Below are 27,163 nucleotides of genomic sequence, written 5' to 3'. Positions count from 1 at the left end.
TTAGTGCAATCACTGCCCTCCATGCTCTTCCTTCTTTGTCTTGGGCGTGCACAGCAATATACTCAGCTGTTGTAATAATGCTTTCAATGTCTATTGCAAACACCTTTCCTTCCTGTTCATTAACAGGTGTTTCTGGTCGGAACAGGTAAGCTGCTGGCCTCCTCCATATTTTACCTTCTATCCCTGGCATCCATGCAATTGCCATGTCTGTCCCATACTGGAATATCTCGCCATCTATTGGTTCCGCCCTAATCGCTGTCTGCCCACAGTATGCTTGCATAATCTGTCGTGCTGCTAGCATGTTAATCCCTGGAGTAGAGCAAATTATACCATCCTCTGTAAAGGAGATTGTCATATTTAACCTATTCATTATGTCCCTCCCCAGTATATTTACTGGTGAGGCACTATAATACAATAGTGGAACTGACAGATCGTAATCTCCGATAGATAAGGGAACGTTATCAGTAAAAGGAACCAATCCTTTAGCCCCAGAAAATCCTTGGGTGTTCATGGCTTCGCCTGACATCTTAAATTTACCTTCCCTTATGCAAGACCGGGTTGCCCCGGTGTCAACAAGGAAAGATAATTTTTTGTCACCTATCGTTACCTCTATGCGTGGCTCCTCCGCACTATTAGGTGTTACTGACAGGATGGGACACACCAAGGCCGTCTGTGGGCTGTCCTATTGGGGGTACAATGATTGGCCATTTCCTGTGTAAGGGTTGTGTCCCAATACCGTCACCCTACCCAATTGTGTTTGTTCATTTTGGGGTTGTTGTGTTATCACTACTTGTTGTTGTGGCAGTGGCTGTTGTTGTGTTAATTGCTGTTGCTGCAGTGGCTGTTGCGTTAATTGCTGTTGCTGCATGCCCTGCTGTTCTTGCGATGGCCTAGGTTGTGCCTGCTCATTCCATGCTGGTGTCCCTGGCCTGACCCTACACGTGCGTGACATGTGTCCTAGTAGTCCATAACTCCAACACACGGGTGGTTCTCTGTTTTGCCATGGAAAGCTCCCTGTGTTGTCCTGGTATACCTGTTGCCCTGTGGGGTATGAACTTCCAACTCCCCCCCACCTGCTGTTGGGTATTATATCCGTATCCTCTCCCTCTCATAAATCCTCCTCTCCCTCTGTTATACCCATAATACCCAGCTCCTTGCATCTGGTACCCTCCTCCCACGTTTTGTGCGTGTAATTGTAGTAGCGGCATTTGCTGTATTATACTTTGTCGAGGTGCTATTAGAGCTGGGTCTTGTGCAGCCACTATTTGCGTGGGGCTTTGGGCCATTGTTGTGGGCGCAGTTATTAGTGCCCCCTCCATTGTATATTTAGTTAATTTTTTCTGTACTAGTTTGGCCTCTTCCGTTTTCCTGTCCTCTTCCTTTTGTTTCATTTTTCCTTGCCATATCCTGCAGTGATGTACTATTGTCAGCTGTATTTCAGGCCATGGTTTTACTTCCATTCCCACTACTTTCTTTAGTTGTTTCTGTACTCCTTCTGGGAGCCCTTGTACTAGTATATGATAAAATATGGCTGGTGTTTTATCCCATTGTTCTCTCGTTTCCATGCGCCACTTTTCTTGAATATCCTGTATATAATCAACGGGATCTTCATTCTCACGCATCTTACGGGAAGTGATTGCTCCTATATCTGATGTGTCTGGGTACTGTACTCTCAGTGCCTGCCATAGCGCATGTCTGCAGTTTGCAAATGGCGCCCCATCATGCGATGTGTTCGTTATTGTTATCCCATGGAATCCCGCTCTCTTCCAGATGTCGTCCGCTCTATCCCCTAATATTGATATTAACAGGCCTTTCACATCTCCTACTGCTAGTTTCTGCCCTGCGGTATGTTTTTCCATTTCATATATCCACTTACCCGCACCTCCACTTAGTGATGGGAGCCTACATTTTATATTTTCTTTATCCGTATGCTTCCATGGTACATACTGCGGTCTAACCCCTCCTCTCTCCAACAGTGGCATTAAGTTGTGTCTTGTGTCACCCTTTATGTTCCATAATATTGAGTCCTCACACCCCTCCTCCTCCCCTATTTCCCTTACCACATCAAATTCTTCCTTGCTACCCCTCCTCCTACCTACCTCTCCTTCCCTTCCCCTTGTTTCGTCATCCTCTGTGCTTAATATGGGTATGCTTATCTGTCTGTCTTGCCTGCGGCTAGGGAGGTCTCTAAGCCGGCACGCATAGGGAGTCACTTCGTCCATGAATGGCGCAAGCTTTATTTTGCGCAGCGTGCGTGTGGTTGTTGAACATGTAGGGTGCGATGGGGGAGGGCGTGATGGAGATGGCGTGGCTTCATGGGTTTGTTTTTCCACTAGTTGTTGCACCCTCTCCTCACTTTGTTCCAGCTCCTCCCTTCTCTTACGGATCCATGGCGAGTCTATATTGGTTCTAGTGAGGTACAGCTTATCTAAGCTTTCCCTTTCACTCTTTCTTCCTACCCTTTCTACTCCTTCTTCCTCCTCACTGCAAAAATCATTCATAGATGGTATCCCCCACTCTGTTCTTTTCCCCTTTACTGTTACTGTTTCTAAGTCTATTCGCTCCATTTCTCCTCTTCCTTTGTTATCAACTGTTCCCCCGGGTGTTGATGTTGTCGCTACTTCTCTACTTCTATATACATCCCCCCATTTTTCACTCTCCTTATTTCTCCCTCCTCTTTCCCCTTCACTCCTCTCCTCCATTTCCCTACTATTTTCCTCCCTTTTCCTTTTTAATTCCTCCATCACTTCGTTGCTCATCTGTTCCAATATTCTTTCATCTTCTTTCTTTCTTTCCCATTTCACCCTTTCTCTTTCTATTGCTTTCTCTTCTTCATATTTCTTAGCTGCCTCTGATACTACCCTCCTCCTCCATATTTCCAATTCCCTTTCCTTTTCCTCTTCTTCCTTCTTTTTTTCTCTCAATACTACTCTTGACACCCTTTCTGCTGCTGCTCTTACCCTTCCATCTTCTATCCTTTGCTCCTCATTTCGTTCCCTTAATTTGTCCAATTCGTTTTTACCCTCTTTCCTTTTCCTCACTCTCTTTTTCCCCCTTCTCAAGCTGTGTTAGTAATTCATTCTGCTCATCCCTTAGTTTTGCCAATTTTTCCTCCAAAATCTCTTCTCTTTGTATTAGTAGCTCCTCCCCCTTCATCTCACTCTCCCTTCTACTATCCTCGCCTGTTCTCTTTACAGCCTCCCTTTCTTCTCCCGTTAGTGAACCCCGTAATTTTAATAATATCTGTGCAGCTACCCACTCATCATGTCCTATCTCTACAATCTGTTCTTCTCCAATCCTCCCCTCCCCCACTATCTTCCTGTGAGCCACATATGGTGGAGGGCTGTAAGCCGGGTTCGAGTATCCTTCAGCCGCCCTTAACTGTCCTTCCATTTCTCCTAGTTCTCTTAAAGGGTACAACCCTTCTCTCTCAGTTTTCACTCCCGGTGTTATGGGTATCTCGTTGCTCGGTTCCTTTTTTATGTCTTCCAAAGTGTCAATCTTTTCTCTTCCCTCTCCTTCATTCTCCGCATTCTTTTTCCTTTCACACCCCTTTTCCCCATCCGTTCCCTCCTTCATAATCTCCTTTACTTCCGGTGTTTCTCCCACAGAGAACATTCCATTTGGTCCTGGTCGGGATCCCTGGAACATCCTCCATAAGTTAAACACCTCCATATGGCTCGCAAACTTCTTCCCCTTGTATGTATTATGCAGATGGTTTAGCAATGAATGTTGGGCATATGGATCGAAACTACCATTAGGCGGCCATGGTGTTAACATTTTGTTATCCGTCCCCTGGGTCCACTCTATGCTGTACTTAATTAATTTCTCCCTATGGGGTGGCAGTGTTGTGCATATGTGTTGTAGTGGGGTAGTGAGGGTGTTCCCCCACCCTCCTGACCCTGTCCCATATGACATAGTTGTGCCCTACTTGTTACTCCTCCCTTCGTTATCAGTTTACAATTTACAACCTTATATTGTTTACCTGGCCCCGTAAGTGTGGGGACTTACGACAATCCTTTACAAAGTATGCAATAATAATAAAAAAAAACAAGAAATAATAAAACACAAATATATATATATATGTATAATTTTGTATTGTATAGTCCTTCCCCTACGGCCCCCTGCGGCCGAAGCGCACGCAGCCCCCTGTGACTGCGTACCCCTTACGACGATCTTATACAGTCGTCCTTATTCCTCGTTCTCCTCCCCCTTTTACATTTGCCGTGGCTGGCGTTCTCCGTGCTCAGCCACGCCCCTCTCCTCTTCCAATCCACTCGTTTATTGTTTATCTTCTTATCCGCTCCCTCATCATTTTTCTCTTCCCCACCACTTTCAAAACTCAATGTTCCTTGTGCTCGTGATACCCTATAAAATCCCTACTGGTGACGTCACCGATGTCTCTACGCTACTAGTACAGTCTCATTATTAGTTTCAAAATACACTTGCAATTTATCCCCGCTAACCCTACAGCTGTCTTCCTGTCTCTCCTGGAACAAGGTAATCTCGTCAATAATATAATTGGACTGCACACGCTGCGTCGCCTCGCGTGTGATACGCCCCTCAACAGGAGGGCTTAACCAGCCAATTATCTTCCGTATTTGGCAACTATGCAACTAGCTACCCCCTACAGGGAAACGTCATCTACCTATCGAGTTTCTTGCTCGAACAATAGGAAACCTCATCTACCTATCGAGTTTCTTGCTCGACCAATAGGAAACCTCATCTACCTATCGAGTTTCTTGCTCGAACAATAGGGAACCTCATCTACTCATTGATCAATAAATGCCAAATCGTAGGAAACCACACACGCCCACCCCTACACGTTAGTCGCGATTTAGGCCAATCAGTGTCTACGAGCGACCACACGTGATGTTTCGTGCTCCGCCCCCCTCTTTCACGTCACTGCTCTCGCACTCTTTTCACTCCCTTTCATTCCATTACCAACACTATATTGTCAAACCTTCGCCGCGCACCTGTGCAACACCTCCCTCCTCCCTTATTTAATTCCTCCCCCCTCCCTCACAATTTCGCATTGCTCGTTGTGTGTGCCATGCTCACCAAGTTCTCTCGATGCAGGGCCGCTCGACTGCGTGCACCCCTCCAAGCGGCTCGCCACCTCCCCTCGTCTGGACCACGTCTGGACACTCGCCAACCGCGGGTGGGATACTTCTCAACCGGCTCCCGAGGGCCAATATCCGGATTGCGCTGTCCGGTCTTCTCGCAGCTCCGCGATGGTCCTGTAGTCCTCAGAAGGGGGCAACGGCAGAGGGGGCCGCGCCGCCGGGCCTCCTCGCAACGGGAGTGCCTGGAAAAAGTAAAAATAAAAAGTCGATCTTAAACAGATCTCAGCAGTGCCTCCAACTTGTCGGGGGGAAATTCTGCCGGGGTCGGCCGGGCCGTCCGCAGACCTCCAGGCAGGGAGGCCCCAACTCCTCCCGTGTGTATCCCAGATAAGATGAGATAGAGTATGAGACGCACACAAGGAGCAAGGTGACTCTGCTGTTTATTAGACAAAACGGCAGGGATGGGTCAAGGAGCGCACGCGTTCGTCCTGACACACACACAATTGTGGGGCTCGCAGGCCCTTTTTACTGTATTATGACGCGCTACTTGCGTCACTTCAGAAAGTTAACAAAAAACCTATCGCCACTCATAATTGGATGTTCGAGTGGTAGGGTTAGTATAGCACACATATAGAGAAAGATATTAGTGGATAAGGTGTAGTCAGGTGGTATATCTGGGTTGTCCCTACAATTAGATACATGAAAATTGTTACATGAAGGCTCCTGAGGATTGGCTAAATGTGCTGGCGTCAGTGATAAGAGCCCCATGTTCTGATTGGTGCACCCGTGAGCTTCCCAGCCTGGGACCACCGTCGTTCCCAGCTCTCGGTGTACCTGTAAGTTGCAACAATGTTTCACTATGGGCACATGCAGACAATGTGAGGACTTATTCATAGCTAGACGGGGTACCGTTCCCACTGTTGCAGATGTCCATTGAGCCTTTCAAGTGTATCTGCCAGTGTCTCGTAGCGAGGGATCCAGACGCCTCTGTTCTCCCGGGTTTGGCATCTCGTCAAGTTCGGCTTGATCACGTGGGGAGGGACCGTGAAAGAGGCATAATTCTGCACAATTAATATTGTTTTTCTACTGTGCGTCTGGTTTAATTTGTCGGTGTGACTTTAACGTTGGTGCGCGGAGTGCGAGGTTGCAACATCGTGCCTTTGATGATTTGCTCTTGGAACGTGGGTTTGCAACATTGCGACCTTGGCTGGTTGCTTCGCCAAGCTCATTCTGTAGGATCAGCAACTGACTCTTGTCTTGTTGATGTCCACGGGAGCTCTTGTTTGAGGCCTACTTTGGCCCGGTGCATAAGTTGTTCGTTTGGTGCACAGGTGCTTTAGGTTATAGGAGCATATAATTCCATAATCGGTATTGTCTTTATTATATTTCTCATCGTTGTACCTGATTTCAAAGAGAAGCGTGAGCAAGCTAGTAAAAGTTCATGACGCGTCTTGCGTTTCTGCATTCTGAAAGCCTATATAAAAATAATAAAGATGCACGTCCGTGAATATGCCTGTCGCCTACGTCATAGCACTGAGTATATTCTTCGTGTAGGTTGGTGTGGGAATGTCCAGTGTGTATATTTGTACAGATGTGCTTCCCGTTGTCTAGGTCGTCATGGCATCTCTAACGACGTGTAGATTTTAGTCTAGTTGATCCGTGCCGCAGGTGTCGGCATGGCCAGTGCGGGCTGCTGGGCAAGCAGATGGACACATCCGTATGTTCCTGTACCAGGGTATCTGGTCGTCTGGTAAATGGGCAAACTCTTCTCGTGGCGGGTGTTTGGGTCGTGACCCTCTAGGCCAAGCGCGAGAGGTGAAGGACGGGAGCCTGGTTTTCCATTCTCCCACTTCAAAAGCCTACCCTCTATATCTCTCTTTACCTGCATTTCATCCAGAGGGCAGTCTCTTACCAGGAGAATTCCCACTCCCTTTGTTTTATTGAACATTGATGGCCAGTAAGCTTGTGTTATGCCTTGCTGCATACACTATATTCCTCTTATTCCTCTTTCTGTAGTGGGTCTCCTGAACAAATAGTATAGACCAATTTTTTAAAATAATTTCCCTTGCAAGGAAGGAGTCTTTTAGTGGGAGAATTTAACCCATTTCACATTAAGGGTTGCAACTGTTTTTGTCTCCTCCACTGTTAGCCATTCACATATTGGCTTTTTGGCTAAGCCCTTCGTTTTTTCCCCTTTGATCTGTTGTCTAGGGTCTGGTCTCTCGTCTCCCTCCCCCCAATCCTTTGTAAGACACAACTGTATACCAAAACCAAGCCCATTATAACCTCTCCCTATTTATTGTGACACCTAGTATCAAAAGACCAGGCTCCTAGAAGTGAGCATCCACTACCCCACATCAATTATCTCACATTAATTTACTGAACAACTCTACAACAGAGCATTATTTACAAGAGCCCTCTTAATTTCCCAGGAAGGTTCCACTCCTATCTTCATTTCCTTCTTTGTCTCCCTCTCAATCGCATTCATTCCTTGTGTCGCTTCTTGGGGAATCCGGTTGTCACACTTCTTAATTTCCTTCTAAACATTTCCTGGCTCCTCCCCCTCAGAACACACTCAGAATTTCTCCTTTTCTGTAATCCCTGGTCTATTACACTTGGTTCCTGACTTGCTCTTTTATTCCTGTATTCCCGCAAGAGTTGGCCCACCTCTTTGGTGTCCGTGAGCTTGTCCCTGCAACCTCAAAGGAGAGTGAGAGAGGGAACCCTCACCTATATCAAATACTACTCCCCATTCAGTAAGAGGTGTGAGGGCTCTGTACTTTACTTCGCTACAACTAGTTTCTTTCTTCCTTGCTTTTTATAATATATCAACTTTGTATTTGTAGTAGTGGCATTTTGCAACCACTGTCTTGGGGCCACCAGCCTGCACTCTCTTCACTCATTTGATCTCCTTGAATCCTTCACCACCCTATACCATTTTCATAACTTCTATCACTTCTTTACAACATCGTGGGAGTTTCTCTATCTGCATAAGGTGAACCCCATAAACTTAGGTTGTTCCTTTGCTCTCGATTTTCTAGATCTTCCCACTTCAGAGCTTTTTTCAAGTCTTAATTCTGTGAGCTCCACAGATATTTGGTTGCTTTCTAGGGCTTTCATATGTTCCTCCACCTTAGTCACCCTACACTTGACTTCTGTTAAGGAAGCTTGAATGTCTGTCCTTGGTGCTTTGATCTCTCTAACGATATCCAGCATGTCTTTTTTTAGTTAGATTTGTTGACTTGTTTTGATTTCCCTCAACTGTAGGTGTCCACACAGCAAACTCTTGATTCTTGTATGGCTGCTTTATATTTCCAAAGTGCATAATGTTGCCGTTTCTCGTTACCCCTTCTTTAGTGTGCTCTTTATTCCAGCCAAATCACATGAGCACTCTCATAGCTTACAAGAGTCCTTGTTTTGTTTCACTTGTATGTTGTAGACCTGGATCTCCACTGCTTCTGTATCCCTTGGATCCCTTTTGTACTGCTGGTTTGACCACTGGGACAAAGCCAAATAGTTTTCCCCATCTTCCCAAGGCGCAGCCGCTCCTTTTGGTACTAGGGAGTTGAGCCTGCTATGCAGCACCCTCCCTATGGGACAGTGCAAGCGGGATCCCACTGGGGTTGACCCTTCCCATCTCACCCCGCTCTGGGGACAAGGAATGCACAAAGAAGGATAACACCCCACCTTCCCTGCCCCACAAGTCTGAAATGTGTATTGGTTACATAGTAAGTGTTTGAAAGGCTTGGTTACCGACCTGTATTTGTCGCCAACATGTGGTAGCCAGCGATGATTACGTTACTACTTCCAGCCCAGAGAAGAACTGAAAGATCACTGAACATTTGAAGAGGGAGAGAGCATCCACCGTAGAGCGAGAACGCTGGCTCACAGAACCGAGCAGAGGCGGAGTAGAGTACAAAGCAGACGATGGAACCCGGAGACAGCACATACAACTCTGTAGCATCGACATAGGTGGAACCTCGACCCAGAGAGGGGCCTCTGAGGCAGGAAGCGCCACCACTACTGCAGTCGATAGGTACCAGCATCCTGGAGCAGAGACTCTCCCAGCAGAACAAGACCGATTGGAGTTTCGCAATCAAAAGGGCCAGAGAAGGCAGTAGCCCATGAGGGGCGGGCAACCACGACTTATACCCCAAGATGGGGTGAATGGAACTGAACAGGCAGAGGGACAAGAAAAACCTTTAGCCCAGGAGGGGTCAACAGAGAGCATAGCACAGGATGCAGTGAATGAAACCGAATAATGGAAGGGGCCAAAGAAGCCCGTAGCCCACAAGGGAGTAGCATAGCCAAGGACTGGGTGACCGAAACCGAATTAGCAACTCAGCCAGAACTACCTAGAGACCACCAGGGGGTAAGAAAAGGTCCACACCTCTGAAGAGTAAAGAAACGCGGCGTGTACCAGAGACAGCTAGGAGTAAGAGCCCACAAGGGCCCAACAACAAATCTTCTAGGACTTGGGAGTACCAAGACTCCTGGTGTAAATCTGCATATCCATGGAGAAGGGATAACCTCCAATGGTTGGATGAGGATATTGTTTTGAATACAACAGGAACTTTGAGAGACATTTTTCTTTAAAAATGTTTTTGAGACAGTTTCTCTATGAATGTTGGAGCCTTCGCAGAGAAGTTATCTGTTCTCTTATGGGCTGTCTGGGGTCTTGATACTAGGGGGCGCATGAGGGCTTTACCACCCGGGCTGCTTACTTTGTCGAGGGCTTTGTCGAAGGGGACCACCCTGACCGTGTGGCTGAGTGGGTTACTGCCGATGAGGTTGGGAGTTTTTGTTGTTTGGGCCTCCACTGCCTCTGTATTTCGCAGTTTACTTTATAACTGCAGTGCTGACCACCATTGCACATGTTGCTGCCACACTTGTAACTCTTCCTCCAGCCTTATACCACGCTTGCTCTTCAGGCCCTGGGATGATGATAATTTCGATCTCCATCCTCCTCCTACCGGTTCGCTTTTCATCCGTAGGATGGAGCCTTGCAATTACCAATGACTGCATCAGTGCCCCTCTCTCCACCACCACAAGGCCTTGCCGAACAAAAAACAAGAACATTGCTATTTCTATTTATAGATTGAATGTGAACATGAAAACCTACATCGGTGTCGAATGTCTAGAGATTTTCAAGAAATAAAATGGGGTAAATGTCTGAATGTATTTTTTTGCTTGTTATTTTGCGAATATTCAACAAATGGTAAGAGATGAAGGTTCAATGTTTTCATAATCTTAAAGAACAACTTTGCTCTTAATTTGATCTTTGTAAAGGGCAATATGTTGTAATCATTGTGCATTTACTCTGATATTATTACATTTCTAATTTATTTTTAATTGCAGATGGAACACAAAGAAAGGAAAAGCAACACTGACACGTTGTATGAGGTTGTATGTTTAGAAAGTGAATCGGAGCGAGAACGAAGGAAAACAACCGCCAGCCCTTCAATTCGTCTTCCACAGTCTGCATCACAGGGATCAATTATTCCATCCCCACCCGAAGATGATGAAGAGGAAGGTATGACTTGTAGTGCATATTGGTGTCTCTAAAACTGGAGTAAATGGAGCATAGTGAACAAGGAATCCTCATCTATCTATTGACCCTTCTCTGCCCTCTAAAACATTACTTACCTTTGGTAACTTTTTTTTCGTATAGATATGAGATTCTTCCAACAGATTTCTCAATTGATATCTTTCAGGGACAAGACTGCCCCAAAAACATTTTATTAGCCACCAGGTGGTGCACTGTAGCACCACACTGACTCCAACAGAGCACTATTTGTGACATACATGAAAGTGGAAGTACAAAAGGGAGTACACATACACCATTACCCCAGGCTTTCATGAGACCAATGAACGGGAGAACTGACATATGATACAAACAATCCGTAAACTGTTTGCAATGTGGGTGGGTTGAGGAGGACTCTTCGGAAACATGGTATCCATCAGAAATAACACTACCAAAGTTAAGTCACTTTTTCTTCGTACGTATGTTCACCTCACTGTTTCCTCAGATGACTCCAAAACAATGCAGATTTGGTTGGAACTAGAACCTATAGGATGAACTGCTGGAGCACAGAAAAACCCAAACTAGTTTACAACACCACCATGGAACCCATGCAGTAGGTTTTATCAAATGTGTGCAAAGACGGCCATGTTAGGAGCCTGAATGAGGTTCAAAACTGTAATGCAGATGCATTCATGTTGCCACCTCGTAGAATGTGCATAGACCATTGGGCACTTCCTTGCCTTCCAGACAATTTGACACCTTATATAGTGGACAATCCAGTGACAGTGTGTGCTTGCTGACAGCTCTGCCTTTACAATGCCCAGCAAAATCCATAAACAGCTCAGTATACACACAAGACTCCGAAGTTCAGCAGACGAAAAAGCTGAGATCCTATTTGGGGCCCACATGAAGGAAACAAGCCTTCTGCGTGTCAGGCTGTGGCAAAAAAAGAAATACAGAGTAACATTTTCCTCCAAGAGCATAAGAAAAGGGGCTTTAAACGTGGAGCTCTTTAAGCTCACTCACATGCCTAGCTGGCAAAATAGGCGGGTCTGCAAAACCTCAAAACAGTCTGCCATCAGGAAGGGTAAGCGCAAACCTAAGTTCCAGAGTGTGACCACAAAGGATTTAGGATGGAAGGTGCAACCCTAGAGGGTATCTTCGGGTTTATCGGTAAAGCTCCCCATACAGAAGGTGCTCCAACACAGGACACAATTAAAATAAGATTGCTTCTCATTGTGAAACCAGTGCCTGCTGCACCAGAACTGGGACCAGTCACTCCTCAGTAGCACTTGAAGATCCCTCATCCTGAGACGCTCTTCTTGGTCCAGAAAGATGCATGAGGCCATCATATAGAAGTCCGCAGGGATTTGTGCTGTAAACGGGAATACCGACATCTGCCTTATGGTAAAATGCTAAACTCTCACAGGCATCCAGGTCCATTCTGTCAAAGTGAAGCCACTGGGACGGCACCAAAGAGGACTTGAAACCATAACCATGGAGTAGGTGGAAAGTCTAGTCAAGATGCTTTGAGACCAGGTCTGCTGAGCAAGCCAATCATCCAGATGCAAAAAGACTGGGATACTGTCTTGAAACAGGTGATCCTCCACCACTGCCATCAACTTTATAAACTCCCTTGGCACAGAGGTGAGGCCAAAATTCAACTAGCTGAGCTCATCATGGGCGCCTCACTTGGCAAGTCCGAGGACCTTTTCTGTGGATGAGACTGTGGAAGTGGGCATGTGGATGTCCAGGTACATCGTCAGTCATATATTCCAAATGTTGGAGGTGCTGTGCCAAAGTGTCCATCTTGAATTTGTGTTTGTGCAAAAAGAAATTGCGCAGCCTGATATCTAGAATCCGTCTCATTCCCACTGCCTTATTTGGAACTAGAAAGTATAGCGTTACCGCTCTTTCCCTGCATCCAATTTGCACCAACTCTACATGCTCTTTGGCCAAAATCCGACCGAGCAAATTCCTCACACAGCAGTTGTTCTGGGGTTGGTGATAGAGAAATGTTCTTTTTTTCTGCTTTCTTCCCAATAACTTCTATGGGACACGAAGCCTTCCAGATAAGGTGCCTATCAGGCCTTCTTATGCACAGATATCTTGTCAATACAGCCCTTTTAATTATTCCTTGTGTACCACTTACACAGGCTGTTTATGGCAGCACACCCATAAATCATGGAGCTCACTGGTGAGAGCCTGGCTACCAGCAGTTTGCAAATCCATACTTTGATTTATCAATCCAAAGAAGCAACTGGGATGAGTCCTGGTCGTTTTTTTTTAACACTTTCCTCTGTTATTGATTCTATCAAGATAATACTTTCTGATTAATGTAAAAGGGAATTTGTGTTTTGCTCACTTTGTTCAACTGCTTGCATTTTATAGGTTACAGTGTTATTAAGGTATCATGAATCATGAACATGCTTTTCACTTTGCTTTAGGACATATCTAGTATTATGTAAAATTAAAATTGTCTTAAATAAGGGCTGCATTTCTGTTTCATTTTCCTCAGTCTTAATCCGCTTTAATAGAGGCAGCGCAGTTGAAGCAGCATGGGCATTTCTTGAATTCATTTCATCACAGAAGCGCGTGGCTTGGGCTTCTTGATAAAAGAGCCTCCCAGCAAGCAGTTGTTTGGCATGTGTGAGGACATTTTTTTGGGGTGTTCTATATGAAGATGTGTTTTTTTTTTGTCTTAAGATTGCATGTGTTTGCGTGCATGAAAGGGCACTAGACAAAGTTTGTTTTCTTAGAGAGCAATAAATACCTAGGCATGTGGTCTGATGTTACACTACAGCAGCAAAGAGCTTTCTTACGAAGAACTTCCCGACCATGGAATCCGCTTTGGCATAGTTGCATGTTGCCTTGGAAACTGTTCAGGTCAGGTAAACGTGCTAGTCAGCTGATCGGACGTGCTTCACTTACACGGAAGCCACGCCCCCTTGTTCCTTAAAGCCTTCAGCCGCGGGAACTTCGTTGCTGATAATTGTACATTACTTCGTGCCTTTTCGTAGCCCGCCTACGGCACTGTTTGTCTTCCTCGGATTACCCTCCGTGAACCTTTGACTCTGAACTCTTGTTACCAGACCTTTGCTTTGTACTCTGTTTCCGCTTATCTGGATTACCCTAAGGACTCTTTGCCACGGTAGTTTTCTACTGCCGTTAAACCGCAGGAGCCTCACCGCTCATCCTTCAGTTCTACGGGCTCTGCGGCTCTTCACTTCCGCTCAAAACTGAACTCCAGTTCTCATTCATCTTACGCTTGCACAAACGCTTTTGCTTTCCATCTGAGTTCCGGCTCTACGATCAAGATCTGCTGAGATCCGCTTCCGCGCGACGCTGCTTGGTCCTTTTCTTCCCGTTATATCTGAATCATCTATTTGGCATATAAGACCATTCATACCAGTGCTGCTTATCAAGGACTGCCTTTGCTCCAACTATCTGATTAACTGTGTTCGCATATTGAGTGCATTTACGAACGCTTTCCAGGACATGCACCAACCTGGCCCTAGTGCGTCCCTCGTGCCGTTCGGGTTGTCTTATACTAACTTTACCTTTTTATTATTTTTTTCCTGTAGTTTTCATCAACCATTTGGATTTTGTATTCCTTATTGAAACTGGTCCAGGATTTGCTTTCAGGTCTACTCACAAACACGATCTCTGGTACCGGCAGTTCTGTTGTGTTTAATAGAATGAATTAAAAAGAAACAAGTTAGGCTTAATACTTAAAACCTTTCTGTATCTCTTGCAGCATTGGTCTGCCGGTGCGCTCAATCCCGCTCTTTTGCATTATAGACTACTCTGTCTGTTCTTACATAAATAGCAGAGTGGTACATCGTGAAAAAGAGCCCCTCTCGAAGAGGAAGCCTGATTCTTGAAATCAGGGGAACTGGGTTTTCGGAGACATCTACGGCTCATCCTACATCTCGATCCAGGTTGGGGTCACGCACACCTTCCGGCTCGGTGAGGAACATCTGAACTTTAACACACTTTCTGACCACCCACTGCAACCAGGTATAATGCATACCGATAGAAGCATTGCTGTATATATTTTCATTGGCACAGATTGTACCGGTACCTCTCAACAGGACTGCTATATATTCAGGCTATACACATGTCATGGCACAATGCCAAATATTCACAGCAGGGCTGATTGCATCATACCCAGGTTTCTTAACAGGACTGCTATGTTTTGGGGCAGTACCTGAATTTCTTAACAGAGCTGCTGTAATGAGAAAGGACAACCATGTGTTGGCATTTTCTGCAGCAAGCTAAAGTACTGAGCAAGAACAGTGTCTGAGCTTTTTTCCCCAACCTCCCGAGCTGGTGTGATGCACACTGGCAGACAGTGTGAGAAGATGGCATTGCTGTCATATACTTCAATCCCTTCTACTCAGTCTTGCACTTTTCAAAACTTCTGCTTCTCGCTTGTCTGATTACTGAGTCCCACTGCCAAAAATCTAGCACATTTCAAAGCCTCATTATGAATCTCCTGACTTGTGTAGGATAGTTCAACAAGGCTTAGAGCTTTTGCCAAGCCATTTATGTCAGGCAAGCCTCACATAGAACTGCCAGTGCCCTAACCCTATGTGCCTTTCAGTGTCAACATCCCGTTGGGAAAGACAGCGCAGTGGGTCAATAACCCTGCTCCAGAGAATGAGTAACCTGATAGTTCAAATCATGTTGACAGGTGAGTTAATGAGTCTGCATCAGAGGTGTGTTTAAGATGCAGATAACATTCAATTGACTCTACGTGTAATGACTCAGAACACACAAATCATCAGGGCTGCTATACCTGTGATTGCTGAGAACGCACCTCTTCAGGGTTACTATACTTGTAATGGCTCAGAACACACATCTCAAATGGGCTCTTATACTTGTAATGGCATACAGTGTTGGTAAAGCATCTGCATTCAAGCAAGTGCTGCATCTGGTCAGACAAACCTCTAACTCTATAATTCCCAGCCTAATGGCCAAAAGCGTTGCACCCATCTACAAAGGAGCACCCAATGGTAAAGCTGCCTCATATTTCTTCCTATGTAAAAGGCATTTACAGCTTTTGGGATATTTATCGGTGATATGTTAAAAAAAAAACAGAAAAACAGGAGAGGAAGAGCAACTCTGAACCTAAGCAATACAGGAGAACAAAGGTGTGGGGGTATGGAGAGGGGTCAAAGGGACAGAGAACATACTAAATGATGCAAAACAGGAATTCGAGCAACAGGAAGAGAGAGCAATGAGTTACATGATAGGCAACAAAGAAAGTGAGAAGGGAAACAAAGTTAATAATAGGACACAAACACAGTAGGAGTGATGCATAGAAGCCGAGCAAAAGAGACATTTAGAGACAGTAAAATAAAACACAGATCAACAGCAGGTGGGGAGAGATGGAAATAGAAAAGCAAGACTAGAGAAGGGCAGGCCAATTACATAAGAGACAGTGTAAGAAAGATAATCAAAAGGAGTAGCAACCACAACGAGAACATGGAAAAAAAGATATAGCCAGAGTAGTGACACGAGAGAGGAAGAGGAGTTATATCAACCGATACAGCGAGATATAGCAGGGAAACAGCAACAATAGAATGCTGAGATGGGAGAGGAAGAGTGACGGAGAAACAGAACACAAAATGTGGCATTCCAACACTTAGGGGTGAGAGGTAGAGCGTCAGAAAGTTAGAGACAGGGGAAACAGAGGAGCAAAGAGTTGGAGAGATGGAGCAAAAACATGGAGTGGCTGTCAAGCAGTCAGTGCCAGGCAGCAACGGTAGGCCCGAGAGGCAGAGAAGTGATGCTGGTAGAGTGAGGGACTTGAATTACGAATCACCCGATGTAACTAGCTGGCGTTTGTAGTAGCTCTTAACAGAGTTTGTGCCCGAATATCATGAAGATGAAGCTGGGTGGTATGCATCTACAAGGTTCTTGTGTGGGGGAAAATGTTTTCCACAGGTGCAATAAATTATTTAGAACCACTTTGAAATACAGCTGTTTTGTCACTAATGTTTTTGAACAAAGTTTTAATTTTATGCACAAATTGGATAGGTGTCTGGCACTTTTTTTGGGGAAAATCAGATTTTATTGCCATTTTAGTTATAACAACACAGAACAACCAAATTACATTTCTTTAACTCCAACCCAAAGCAGCGTTCCCCCACACCCCTCAGCCACCCTGCTATGGATTTTCAAAGTAAGCACCACCAGATAGTTGGACATCTAATAACCTCTCTTCTGCAAGTCCGGGTTCCTCTTCTGAGTACGCCCGAGCGCATGAACTCCTCCCCTAGATCCCGCCTTGGATCCCACTTACATCAATGTCCCTTCCCCTTGGGGGTAGGGGGGCACCCTTCCCCTCTCCAGTCACTTCTGCGAGTCCAGCGGTCTCACCGCCCATATTTCTCAAACGAAAGGGTGCCACTCACATTCAATATTCGACTTGGATTCCGCCAACAAGTGGGTGAAATACTCCATATCGTATATTGCATGGATCTTAGAGACCCATACCTTCTCCCCCGGCATTCGTGGGTTCTTCCACCATTGGGACAAACAGCATCTTGCTGCTACCAACATAATGTGAAACATGTGACCCTGCTCCGTTTCAGGTTCCTCCTCCGTGTTCACCCCAAAGAGAATAAGCCATGTGGAGAGGTCACTCTGTATCCCATTGTTACGCTCACCTCGTCTCTGCGGTGACGTTGGGGCACGGTCGCAGCCCTCCCTGGAAGTGAATTACCTTTGTCAGGCTTCTTCCCCTACTCGTGTGCTGTGGATTGCGCTGGTTGTTGGCACTGCCGCTGCGAGGATATGAGAGATCGTGAGAACGCTGCTATGACTGCTGTCTCTCTCGAACCCTTCTTCCCAGAATGTGGTGAGCATGCGCCGACCCATATAGTTTCACCTGTTGATTGATGATGGCGAGCTCTCCGTCCTGCTTCTCACAGCAGGGGCGCGTTGAATGGACCGAGTTCCTTCACTGATCCATGTGCGTGGCAGCCCATACCAGCTGTGGCTGGACCATTCCTAATGGTTAGTTGCCGTTTAAAATATTGTAGTGTTGATGCTTGATTATTGTCTGTATCCTTTTAATAATGTCTTTCCTCCGCTTTCTCCCAATAGGTGATATGCAGCCCAGCAGTAGTTTGCGTGCAAGAAGCAAGGCCATATCGAAGAGAATGGAGTACACGATGTTCCAACAGATGGTGAGTGTTGGTTGTAGGTCAAGTGTAAGGATTTGTCTAAGCGCAACCTTAAACGTAATGTCTTAGCAGTTTCTAACCTTGTCTTTGTCTTTTTCCCTTGCAGGCACCGTCTGTCACGGCGTCAGGCTGGATCGCTGCTATCCGGAGGTCTGGAGATGGAAGATGCATGCCAGAGTCCATGATGATGCGTGCCGAAGGAAGCGGATTGCAAGGTAAGTGCAGCGACTGGTAGCTGGAGACAAGGTAAGATGCGCTCTGGTGAGTAGCTAAAGACAGGTATGGTGCGCTCTGGAGAGTAGCTGAAGACAGGTAAGGTGCACTCTGGATAGTAGCTGAAGACAGGTAAGGTGCACTGTGGCTGGTAGCTGAAAGCAGGTAAGATGCGCTTAGGCAGTGGTGAACGTTACACTGCAATAGCAGAATAAGGCGAAGTGCGTGCTTGGAGGCAGAGCAGGTTTATATAGCCTGCTCTGGCCACGCCCATAGCCATGACTCATCGGCCCCAGCCTGCCACTCCTAAAAGGATGCTTGCACGTGCATTCTGCCTCTCCCGAGCAGCCACGCCTGACCCAATGCACATGGGGCCCCTGCCGGGGAAACCAAGTACCTGCACCCAATAAAATGTTCTAGTGCACATTTATTTATGAGCCTGGTGCCAAAGGTGCCAGGACTAAGTCCAGCTGTGCTCTCCAAGTCGTATTGTCCCCAAGGGACAATAAAAGGTTGTGTTGCCACTTGATCTCGTGCCCTGATGGTGCGGGGTCTGGGGTTCTTGGCCCATGGCCATGACACCCATCAACCCCTTCCACCCAGGACAGGACCTCCTTCCAATATGCCTGCACATTTGCCCCACCAAATATGGATATATTCTCCCTTTTCGCGGCAACACTTGTATCCTTTCCTCATCCGAGCTATCTCAACAGGGGGATATTGCCACCTATGCAACAGTTTCAGGGCTTGGTGCCTGTATTGAAGTGATGCAGTAGAGCAGTGGGCTCGCCTACACATTTGAGCCCACAGTGTGTCCTCAATATCTCTGCCCAGGTCCTGAGCCCATTTGGTTTATCGAAGGGGCGGGGGTCACTCGGGATCGCCAAGAGAAGTAATTTATATAGGCCAGCTATCAGCCCCCGGGACTCCCATTGTACAATCAAGAATTTTTTAAAACTCGTTAGTTCCCTCCTGAGATTCTCTCCCCACTTTTCCTCCATCAGGGCCCCCTTTAATTGTAAGAAATGTAAAGGGGACTAGCTTACACATACCCAGAGCCTCCTCCAGACCCTTCAAAGATATGAAAGCCTCTCCTACCCACATTTGTCCCACCCTGCTAAGCCCAGTCTCGTACCAAGACTGGAACACCGCTGGCTCCTCGATTATATCCCTAAGTGGGGGTGCCCAAATACAGCTTAAGGGCGACGGCCATGTTGTGAGTCACCTATTTTCCCCTCCCTCTTTCCAAACTGACCACAGACCCTCCAGGACCGGATGGCGCAATACTCTGTTTGGGATGTGGGCCCTGGGAGCCCCTAGCCATTCGTCCAACGTGACCGGGACCAGTACCTCATTGTCCATTGCCATCCATTGCTTTTGTGTCGCTGGAGTAAAGTGCGCCGCCAAAATCCACAGCTGAGCCTCCTTGCAGTACATTGTTTTTTTTTTAATACAGTATTTTATTGTTATTAACATAATACAGTGGTCATAATAACCAAGCAACAAGCAAGCAAAAACAACTCCAGACTGTCATAGTCGTTCACAATCAGAAAAGGTACCCAGAACATCAACAGTTGAGCGATCATCTCATCACATTCAATAATGTATAGTATGGTACAAGCACAAAACAAAACACCCAGTGCACATTCCCCCGCCTGTACATGGGACACTCAGGCCACACCCTCCTCCCACCTGTCCCATATTTTCGACGCTTTGTTGGGACAGCCTCGTGCCGAGTAAATCCTACGCTCCATCATAGCGCATATGTCCATATCCAATTTCCATTGTTCCAGCGTTGGGGGGTCAGGGGCGCCCCATTTCTGCGCTATATTGCGCTTAATCAGCCCCATCGCCGTGTGTAGGAGCAATCTTTCCCACTTATTAGCTTCTATCTCATCGGGCACGCCCAGAAGCAAAGCCCTTGGGTCCAGTGGTATGGTGCGAGTCAGAACTCGGGAGAGTTCCCTACAGCATGCGTTCCAAAAAGTTTGTATCTGGGGACACAGCCACAAAATGTGAATAAAGGTCCCCTCCCCATCCCCACACCGCAAACAGTTTGGGTTAGAAGCCCGTTTCCAGCCATATAGACGTGTCCTAGGGTAATAGACCCGGTGCAGTATTTTCAACTGCACTAGTCGAAGCCTAGAGGAAATGGCGATTTCCCGGGGATGCATAAGGACTTGTATCCAATCCTCAGGATCTATCACCCCCACATCTACTTCCCACTTTGCCTTTAGTTCGTTCAGTTCGGGGGTAGCAAAGGAGGATATAGCATTGTAAAGGATGGAAGTGCATTTGGTGGGGATATGCGCCGGAAGGATGTTACGCTCTATGGGGGTATAGTCCGGCAACTGTGTATCTGCTGTCAGGTAGGGTCTCAGAGCATGGGCGAGGCGAATGTAATGGTAATGTTCCGTATTCGGAATCTGGAATCGCAATTGTAGGTCATCAAATGAGGCCAAACACTCCTGTGTAAGCATATCCCCAATCCTGGCAATCCCCGCGTTCACCCACCTAGGCCACGGTTCCAACTTCTGGGTCTCAGCTAGGTTGTTGTTCCGCCAGAGGGGTTGTGCTCTAGTAGCTTTATTTTCCCACCCAATGAATCGGTGTGCCTGTCTCCACACTGTGATCATATGCGTAGTAGTTGTGGGCGGAGAGGTTCTCGAGAGGGGCTGATAGAGGAGAAGCAGCGGGTCAGTGTTGCGCATAGTGGCTATCTCAGCCCGTATATGGGGCAGGTCTCGGTCCCCGTGGAGAAGGTCATTAACCACCACCAGTTGTGATGCCCAGTAATACGTTTGAAGGCGGGGAACTCCTATTCCTCCCTCCCAAATAGATCTTTGGAGTGTAGTTAACGCAATTCGTGACTGGCCTCCCCCCCATATGAGGTCTCTGAGAAGTGTCTCCACTTGGTGGAACTCCGAGTCGGGGACTTTAAGTGGGGCATTTTGAAGGACATAGAGGAATCTAGGAAGGGTCATCATTTTAAAAAGTGCCGCTCTTCCCATAAGTGTCAGGGGGAGGAGTTTCCAGTGCCGGACATCAATAATAAAGCGGTCTGTGATTGGTCGGAGATTGTTCCTTATATAGCTTGTTAAATCCCCGGATATCCATATTCCCAGGTAACGAAACCCCTGTCGTTCCACCCGGTACGGGCAGTCCTGGGGGATTGCCTGTTCCCCACCCTTCACCGGAAAGAGGACTGATTTCCCCCAGTTGATTCTGAGTCCGCTGAGTTCCCCAAAGCGGACTAACATTTGCGTTACAATGGCAGAGGATGTTAGTGGGTCACCCAGGTACACAAGGAGGTCGTCCGCATACAGGGATGTACGATCCTCGTGTCCCTCCGGCCATCTGAATCCTCTCCAGGCGGTGTTTTGGCGAAGCCAAAGAGCTAATGGCTCGATAGCAAGGGCGAACAAAAGAGGGGACAGTGGGCATCCCTGTCGCGTACCACGGCCCAGGGGGAAGGACCCAGAAGACCAGCCATTCACTCTCATTTCCGCCTTGATGTTAGTATAAAGTAGCTGCACCCAGCCTAAATAGGCCTCTCCGAACCCCATGCGGCGCATTATTTCCCAAAGGTAGTCCCATCGAACGGAGTCGAACGCCTTTTCAAAATCGATTGCCAACAAGGCCAATGGTTCGTTTATAATCGGGGATCTCTCCAATGCTAAATGGAGGCGGCGCAGATTCATCCGAGTCGATTTACCAGGCATGAAACCACATTGATCCGGATGGATCAAGGAGGATGTGACTAACTGCAACCGATTCGCTAATAGCTTAGCAAGGACCTTAGCTTCCCCGTTAATCAGCGATATAGGTCTATAAGAAGCACAATCATGTGGAGGTTTGCCGGGCTTGGGAATGACCACAATAGTGGCCTTGCAAAGATCTGGTGGGAGGGTACCCTGTTCCCGGGCAGCAAGAAACATCCTATGTAGAGGAGCGGCCATTTTGTCTACTCCTAGCTTCTGCCAAGTTTCAACTGGGAATCCGTTCGGGCCCGGTGCCTTTCCCGACTGGAGCTGAGACAGTGCCTCTGCAATCTCAGCCTCTGATAAAGCAGAGTCCAGCTGGTCCCTCTGTTGCCCCGAGAGGGTCGGCAGCGTCACCTCTTCTAGGAGGCAGGGGTTTAGCGGTGAGGTCGGAGCCCGATACAAATCTGCGTAGAACTCTGTGAAGGCCTCGGCAATCCCAGAGTCCGAATGTTGGGTGTCGCCCTGTGCCGTGACAATTTCCCGGACATAGCACTGCCCCTCGTCTCTCCTCTGCAACCAAGCAAGCAGTTTACCCGACTTATCCCCAAGTTCATACACCCTCGCCCTAGCCTGCCAATGGGCCTGCTTGGCGTCATCCATCGTTCTGTTACGGAGGCACTCCTGGGCGCGCTGGAGGGATCGGTGGGTCTCGGGCGTAGGATCGGATATATGCTCAATCTCCCTGTTTCTCACTTCCTCCTCGGCCTTTAATATTTCCCGGAACCGGGTGTTTCTTTTATGTGTCGTCCAAGAAAGGATTTCACCCCTTAGCACTGTTTTGTAGGCCTCCCATAATATCACGGGGCTGTCCACCGACTTCTCGTTAATTTCGAAATATTCACCAGAAACTTCCTCCAGGCGATCTATCAGTTCCGGGGACCCCAGATAATAATTGTTAAGTCTCCACGTTCTAGGGGGAAGGGGACCCTGCATACGCAATTCAACTAAGAGGGGGGAGTGGTCCGAAATGCCCCGGGGGAGTAAATCTGCGGACATTGCCCTATGGAGGTCGGTATGTGGCAAGAAGAAGTAGTCCAGTCTGGACATGGAGCCGTGAGCGCCGGAATGGAAGGAGTACTCCCTATCAGTCGGGTGTAACTCTCTCCATACATCTCGGAGCCCAAGGGCCGATGCAAAACCAGCCAATCTAGTCGAGGTGTCAGGGTTGCGATTTCGGAGATGGGAACGGTCAAAGTTATCATTCATGGTATCATTAAAATCACCCCCCAGAATGAACGTATCAGGATGGTGTTTCCCTATAAGGGTAGTAAGATCGTCCAGTAATTCCTGTCCCAACCCGGGTGGGGAATAAATTGCGGCAATAGCCATCGTCTGACCCCAGATGGTCCCCATGACGAACACGTATCGACCCCTTGGGTCGCGCTCAACCAGTTGCTGAGTAAATGGAATGCGCTTGTGTATCAGGATGAGGGTGCCCCTGGAGCCCATTGTGTACCCCGCCTGAAGGGCAAGGTGGTAATTAGTCCTCTGAAAAAAGGTACAGTGTGATCCGGCCAGGTGGGTTTCTGTCAAAAGGGCCACATCAGGGGAGTGTCTATTTAGAAATTGCCTAACCAGGCGCCGTTTAATCCCGGACCCCATCCCATTCACGTTCCAGGTGAGGAACTTTAGGGATTTGGTGTGTCGCATGGGTGTCTCGTGAGTCTGTGCACAGGATATCTATCACACATGATGGGGGTCTGTACGATTGTAGCAATCAGTGAGAGATGGTGGAGTGGTAACTTCGACCAAGGACAGTGGTTCGTGTCCCTTATAAACATATGACAGTCTTGAAGTAACAAACAAACTTTCAAACATTCCCAACTTACCCCCACCCTATACTCCACCCCAACACGAAGTACCTGTCGCCCAAACATAGCTGGACCTTCAACTTTAAGGTAGCAGCTCAAAAACCCAGACCCTATAGCCGGGTCTAGATGAACAAGAAAGAGGGGGGGGGGAGGGAAAAGGAGAAGGGAAGAAAGGAAGGAAGTTCGGCTAAGGGGGGGGGGTTTCGAGGCTCCTCCAGAGTCCCCTCCCATGCGCCAATGTCAACATCTTCCATGGTGGACTACTCATGCGTCCGGCTTAAGAGTACAAAAAAAAAAAAAGGGAATACTTCAGAGCGCTATTACTAGGCCAGAGGGGCGACAGTCCGGTCAATGTTCTCGCTGATCTGCATCGGGGTCCAAGACCCCCTGTTCATTCCTCTCCGGGTTTCCCCTCGGGGAGGCGTGCCTGGGCCTCGGTCTTCCTCTCGGTCTCCTCGGTCTCGCAGTCCAGTCACCTTCTATATGGGCCTCCGCCCATTTCCATGCCTCTTGCGGGTCGCTGAAATGAACCGTGGTTCCACCATGATATATCTTCAGTTGGGCCGGGAAGAGCAGGCCATATTTCACATTTAGTTGGGCCAGCTGTCTCTTGAGTGGCTCAAACGATTGTCGTGCCCGCTGCACTTCTCGGGTGTAGTCCGGGAAAAAGGCGATTCGCGAGCCGTTATGGGTAATCGAGCCTTGTGCCCGCGACAGTTGCAGGAGGGCATCCCTATCTCGGTAGTTGAGTAAGCGGGCGATGATAGTACGTGGCGGGGCACCCGGGGGTGGTCTACCCGCCGGCATTCTGTGAGCCCTCTCCACTGAGAAGAACTTTGAAAAGGATGTGGCCTCGAAGATGTCTACAAGCCACTGCTCCAAGAACAGCTCCATACACTGTCCCTCCTCCCCTTCTGGCAGACCCAGGATACGGACATTATTGCGACGGGATCGCCCCTCTCCATCCTCCACTCTTGATTCAAGGGTCTTAAGGCGGTTTAAGGCCTGGGACAGTTGACGGTTAATCCCGCCTATGTTGTCTTCCACTTCAGAAATACGGTGTTCCGCCTCTCCCGTTCTGGAGGTTAGCTTCTGTAGATCGTGGCGTAGGAAGGAGACGTCTGCCGCCATGCTATCTATTTTGGTCTCCATGGAGGATCGGGAATTAGCAATGGCCGCCATTACATCATGGAGAGAAAGAGGGCCCTCCCCATTAGGGGAGTTCGGTCGCGTTGCTGGGGCCGCCGGGGCCGGGGTGGTGGCGACGGCAAATTGGTCCATGCTGCTATGTGTGGAGGGTTTCTTCTGCCTTTCTTTCCCCATAGTTCCGGGGAGGCGTGGGGCGTCCGGCACGGTAGGTCGAACAGTGCTAATTACGCCCTTCCGGATCTACTCCGGTGTACCGTGTCGCAGCCCCGCAACAGGCCAGGTGGAAGGCCTTGGGGTCCTCCAAGCACCTTCCAACACGCAGGTTCCACGAATCCACCGTCTGTATGGAGCAGGGGGGGGGGGAGAGTTAATCCCACCTACCTCTAGCACCGTCGGGCCAGGCCGCTGCCGTCGTCCACCACTCGGGGCTGGGTCGAGACAGCCCAAGAGCAGGAGCCGTTTGTCCGGGCGACCTCCGGTTGTAAGAAAAGTCAGTGTCCACTGCGTGTGCCGTACCACACCAGGCCGCTTCAAGCCCCAATCAGATAGGAGGTGGTCTGCCCTCAAGCTCCGGCGGCCATCTTGGTTTCGCAGTTCGGGGCCCCCGGCCTTCGGTAAATTGCAGATTATAACCCTCTAAACGGGCAGACGACAGCCCGGATTTCAGCCGGTCGTAGCCCACAGCTTCACGGGCACAATCGTGGCGTTGATGCCGCTCGATGTCCCCAGGAATCAGGATAAAAGTACAGGATTGTGTCGGCGCTTACGGGAGCTCACTCGGCTCACGTCCGCATCGCTTGCGCGCTAGCCACGCCCCCCCTTGCAGTACATTAAGTCCAGAAACCCCTCTCCCCCCTCCTCCTTTGGCCGAGTTAACGTCTTGTTTGCAATCCTATGCTGCTTCCCTGCCCAGAGGTACCGAAGCATAAGTCGCTTCACTTCAGACAAAAAGGACACCGAGACGGGCACTGGCAGCATTTGGAACAGGAACAAGAACTTGGGGAGAGCCACCACCTTAATGGAATTTAGCCTCGCCATCCAAGACAACCCCCTCCCAGCCCACCTCTCCAGGTCTCTTTTCACAGCTGCCCAAAGGGGGAGGAAGCTACTGGGGAAAAGATCCCCAGGGTACTGTCACCTGTGCCCCTAAGTAGCTAAACCCTTCTCTCTGCACCCTGAAGGGTAGTCCGGCCTCTCGTCTTCTGCCAACCCCCCCATCGCGAAGACTGATTTCCCAGGTTCACCTTGAAGCCTGAGGGCTTCCCATACTGCTCCAGACTGTCCAGCACATGTGGGACCGAACACAATGACCTGGTGACGTAAAGTAAGGCATTGTCTGCAAAAAAGCCTTATCTTACAATGTGCTCCACCCACCATAACCCCTCTGATTCCCTCATTGTCCCTGACTGACGCCGCCCAAGGCTCCATTACTAACACATAGATCAGCGGGGAAAGAGGGCACCCCTGACGTGTACCTCGCCTCAGTTGGAAGGACCCTGATTTGTTCCCATTAACGACTCTAGCAGTAGGATCCGAATACACGGCCGAAATCCAGTCCAACTATCTCTGGCCCATTCCACGGACGTCAAGACCTCTCCCATGAAGGCCCAGCTCACTCGGTCAAATGCCTTCTCAGCGTCCATGGATAACGGGAGCGCCCCCTCTTCCCTTACCACCCACGAATTCAAGACATGGAGAGTTTTTTTTGCATACTGTCCGCTCCTTGCCTACTTAACACCAACCCCACCTGGTCCGGGTGGATCAATCGGGGGAGGTACATTTCCAGACGCATCGCCATGACTCTAGCTAAAACCTTGGCGTCCACATTGAGGAGGGAGATTGACCTATAGGAGGCACATTCCGCTAGGTCTTTCCCTGGTTTTGGTATGACAGCTATCAGGGCCTGGAGAAACGTCAGAGGTATTGTGTCCGGCCCCCTTATTCAGTTGAACAACTTAGCCAATGGCTCCACCAGCAAAGTTTGATACTGCTTATAAAAGTCATCCGTGAAGCCGTCCTCTCTGGGGCCTTCCCTACCTTCAACCTCTTGATGGCCTCCAGCACCTCATCCCCAGTTAACTCTCCTTCCAAAGCGTCCCTCCTCCCCCTCCCCCGTTAGCTTGGGAGGTTTTTTTCTGCTAGCTACTGTCTTATCTCCTCCACCGGTCTGGCATACAACTTCCTATAGAAGTCTACAAAGCATCGCGCTACATCATTTCCCCCCTTCCGAACCCGCCCCTCTATGTCCTGAACTCCTTCTACCCTTCTTTCCACCCTGCAACCTCTAACCCTATAAGCCAGCAGAGTCCCCACCGTATCCCCCTTGTAGTATCTGTCTGGTGTGCCTCTTCTACTTGACGACGTCCCTGAGTAAGACTGTGTGAAGTTCTTGTCTCTTCTTCCTCATGTCACCCAGTAAGGCCTCACCAACTGCACCCTT

At 48.3% G+C, this 27,163-nt stretch overlaps 1 protein-coding gene across 5 annotated transcripts in view; it reads left to right on the top strand.

Annotated features, from left to right (window-relative positions):
• RABGAP1 (RAB GTPase activating protein 1) overlaps positions 1 to 27,163 on the top strand; it is a 3,038,993-nt gene that overhangs the window by 1,032,541 nt on the left and 1,979,289 nt on the right. For all 5 annotated transcript variants that reach the window (XM_069609645.1, XM_069609642.1, XM_069609641.1 and 2 more), the window contains one exon: positions 10,425 to 10,599. In XM_069609645.1, the coding sequence (XP_069465746.1) occupies positions 10,425 to 10,599 (175 nt within the window). The remainder of the gene's footprint in view (positions 1 to 10,424; positions 10,600 to 27,163) is intronic.

Source organism: Ambystoma mexicanum, chromosome 8, assembly GCF_040938575.1.
Source record: "Ambystoma mexicanum isolate Mex_15411 chromosome 8, UKY_AmexF1_1, whole genome shotgun sequence".
NCBI classification, from domain to species: domain Eukaryota; kingdom Metazoa; phylum Chordata; class Amphibia; order Caudata; family Ambystomatidae; genus Ambystoma; species Ambystoma mexicanum.
The sequence above is the reverse complement of the archived record's forward strand: the minus strand, read 5'-3'. Positions and strand labels throughout refer to the sequence as shown.